This window comes from Gavialis gangeticus, unplaced genomic scaffold (genome assembly GCF_001723915.1).
Source record: "Gavialis gangeticus isolate Ggan-Ray unplaced genomic scaffold, GavGan_comp1, whole genome shotgun sequence".
In the NCBI taxonomy this organism is placed as follows: Eukaryota; Metazoa; Chordata; order Crocodylia; family Gavialidae; genus Gavialis; species Gavialis gangeticus.
In genome coordinates, this window is record NW_017729002.1 from 3,928,492 (window position 1) to 3,931,569 (window position 3,078).

Genomic DNA, 3,078 nt, shown 5'->3' on the forward strand with positions numbered 1-3,078 from the left:
GTGTCCATCATCTTGGGCCACCTCCCAGCAAAAATAAAAGTTGGTGCCTATGTGAGAAGTACTAAATCAGTGTGTAGTTGGGAACATCTTGTAGAATTTTCTTCGGTCTCTCTTAACTGCTAGTAACCTAACCATGACAGTGGTGGTGTTTCTGGCAAGCGTATCACTATATTCATACTAAAGTAAAAGTACTTAAAAATGAGTGACAAAAAGTACTGCTGCATTGTAAAATATTGTGCAAAATATTTAGGTTTTCTAGGTTGTGGATTTTTTAATTGTTTTAAACAGTTGACTTCAGTTTGCCTACTCTAAGCTTCAGAAGATTTGCTGTGCGTGTTTCTATCAAGATCAACTGAGAGAGAATACAAAAACTAGTAAAGGCTGTAAGACCAAGCAGCTCAAGTCCTGTAGTGGCTCAATCATAACATTCTTTTATTGGTTTCCTTGTTTTTCTTCTGTATAGTTTTAGACTGTATTACATACAAAGGTTTAATAAGGGAAGAGCAAGAAAATATCAGTTCCATGTACTCATAAGCAAGAGTATATGGCAGTTAAATTTGAGCTCTTCTAGATGTCACTGGCAGGCAAGGATCTTTGAGTAGATGTGATATCTTTTATTAGCAAGCTTTCGGGCAGTCACCCTTGTTCAGAAATAGGGAGTCTCTGCTCATCTGAGACTCCAAGGTGACTGCTCCTGAAAGCTTGCCAAGAACTTTTTCCCAAGTACTCAGTTGGTCTAATAAAAGATATCACATCTACCCAAAGAACCTTGCCTGCCTATGACCTTAGACCAACACAGCTACAACCAAAAACCCAGCAACGTCTAGATGCCACTTATACTTGACACCCTGTGTATAATGCAGTTTGGTCAATTTTAAGTACCGGTAGAAACATTTTTACAGTGCAGTATTTTAATGGTAGATGTGTGGGCTTTTTCTCCTCTTAGGAAGGACCAAAGTGTGAAGTTTCCTGAAGATTTTTCAATTACCATACCTAATCTGCTTAAATTCATTTTACGTTACTCAAGCCTACCTTCATCTGCATCTGACTTGGAGCCCTGCACCAAAGAGTGTCTGCAGAAAGAAGGGGCAGCATTACAACAAAGACACATCTCCCATCTAGAGAGAGAGATTGAAAAATTAAGATCAGAAGTCAGTGCCATACACCAGACCCATGAGCAGCTTGAAGCCCAGCTTTCAGAATCCAGGGCAGAGGAACATAGATTACAACAGCAGAAACACACACTAGAAAGACAACGTAAGACCCTCCAGCTTCACAGTGAGCATTTACAGACCATTTGTGAACAGAAGAATAGAGAATTAGAAGAAATGGCTGAAAAGCTGCAAGAATTAGCAGATGCATCAGAAAACCTCCTTAAAGAGAATGCTTTACTAAGAGTTTTGGTGGCATCAATGGAAAGGAAACTAGAGAATAAAGATGAAACTAAGAAATATGTTCTCTCGGAGGAAATGCTTTCCAATGACAATACTGGGACGATTCCAACAGCTACTGACAGATTACATGAAGAAAGAGTTGATATCAATATTGACACCAGAGTGACTGAGCAGAGTAAGGAGAACAGGACAGAATAATTACTTAACTACAGGAAAAAAAAATCCACAAATGACACTGTATTGGGACGGTATTTATGCAAATTTTATTGAAATTTATTGTAAATAAAGATTCCCCAATGGTCTAGAAAAATCAAAATGGAATATTTTTGTAATGCTTTAAAGAATTTAAGACACCCATGTCTCGAACCCTCTTAAACTGAGAACAGTATTTGAAATGCTCTTTGCACTTTACTATTGCACTAATTGGATAGTTCTTCTCAGTGTCACTTAATTTAATGCTAATTTCTTGAGGCAGCAGTGTGAAGCACCTCCTGTTAAGGACCAATTTGTTTTTTGCACTGACTTCCTCCCACATCTAGAGGAAGAATTCATTTATACTTTTCTAAGGAAGTTTGGAAACTCTGTCTCCACTGCATTTTCCTTTGTTTGCAGAGTTGATTGGAAATGCTGAATCTGTGTATTTAGTAAACTTGAATGAAAAGCAACTAAGTGGTTAAAATAGTCCATCATTCCTATTCCACTATTTCAGCAGCACTGTATCTCACTTGTGTGTTCCACAATTAGCCTCTGACAGTGTTAAAGAACAAGGTTTCATGGAAGTCAACATGGAGAAAAGGGACAAAAAGGGAGAAATATTTGATCTCATCTTAGCTGCTTAAACGTTTCTTTGTTTACTCGTCCCTTCCCTTTTCCGCTCAGAATTTAGTTTGGGTTGTGTTGAGATGCTAAAAACAAGTTGAGTTTAACTGACTGTCTCAAACAATTTAGAATCTGGAGATTTAAAACGAAAGCCAGCAGCTTTGGAGCAAAGGGTATGAAGACATCTTCCCTCTTTCCGGGCAGTTGTGTTCCACCCCTGCGCTGGAGGCTACTGGGAGAGCTTCCAGTCCAGGAACACTGAACTTCCTTGAGCTAGTTCTTGCTAGCTAGCCTTTGCAGCGAAAAGAGCATTCTCATTTTTTTCAGCGTCAGCTCAGTCTGTGCACGCACAATTAAGAATGGGAACAGGGCTAAACAATCTTATCAAATCAATCTCTGGAATAGTTGGCTTAAGCCCTACCCTACCAAAAAGAGTTTTGTAATTATCAGAGATGTGCAGCTGTTACTTATTGGTATGTAGTCTGCAACTTCCTCCACCACTGGGAAATGCTGAGTTTTTGCACCAACAACTTGTCCCCAAAACAGAATCCTTCACTATGCATCTCAGAACTAGCCTGACTGGCAAATACAGTTGAAGCATTTAATTAAATACCTCAAAATGGTGTATGAACTGTGTCTGCAAAGAGCTGGGGAATTATCTACTTATAGGGTTATTTCAACACTCTGTCTACATACAATTTGTGGAACATTTTAGCCATCTTTTGATGGTGGTTTAGAACCTCACTTACTGTCTATAATTCTGTAGGTCAGGCATCTGTTACCAGTTTTGTTAACCTCAAGGGAAAGTAGGAAATAGGAAGGCCCTCCTATTTAAAAACCATACTTCAACCTGCCACAGACTTGA

The 3,078-nt window shown here is 38.9% G+C and overlaps 2 protein-coding genes across 4 annotated transcripts in view; one reads left to right on the forward strand and one right to left on the reverse strand.

Annotated features, from left to right (window-relative positions):
• Positions 1 to 2,055, forward strand: part of TXNDC11 (thioredoxin domain containing 11) — a 110,894-nt gene extending 108,839 nt beyond the window's left edge. For both annotated transcript variants that reach the window (XM_019507442.1, XM_019507443.1), the window contains one exon: positions 947 to 2,055. In XM_019507442.1, the coding sequence (XP_019362987.1) occupies positions 947 to 1,592 (646 nt within the window). In that variant the 3' untranslated portion in view covers positions 1,593 to 2,055. The remainder of the gene's footprint in view (positions 1 to 946) is intronic.
• SNN (stannin) overlaps positions 1,639 to 3,078 on the reverse strand; it is a 22,313-nt gene continuing 20,873 nt past the window's right edge. For both annotated transcript variants that reach the window (XM_019507444.1, XM_019507445.1), the window contains one exon: positions 1,639 to 3,063. The gene's annotated coding sequence lies outside the window, so the exon portion shown is untranslated. The remainder of the gene's footprint in view (positions 3,064 to 3,078) is intronic.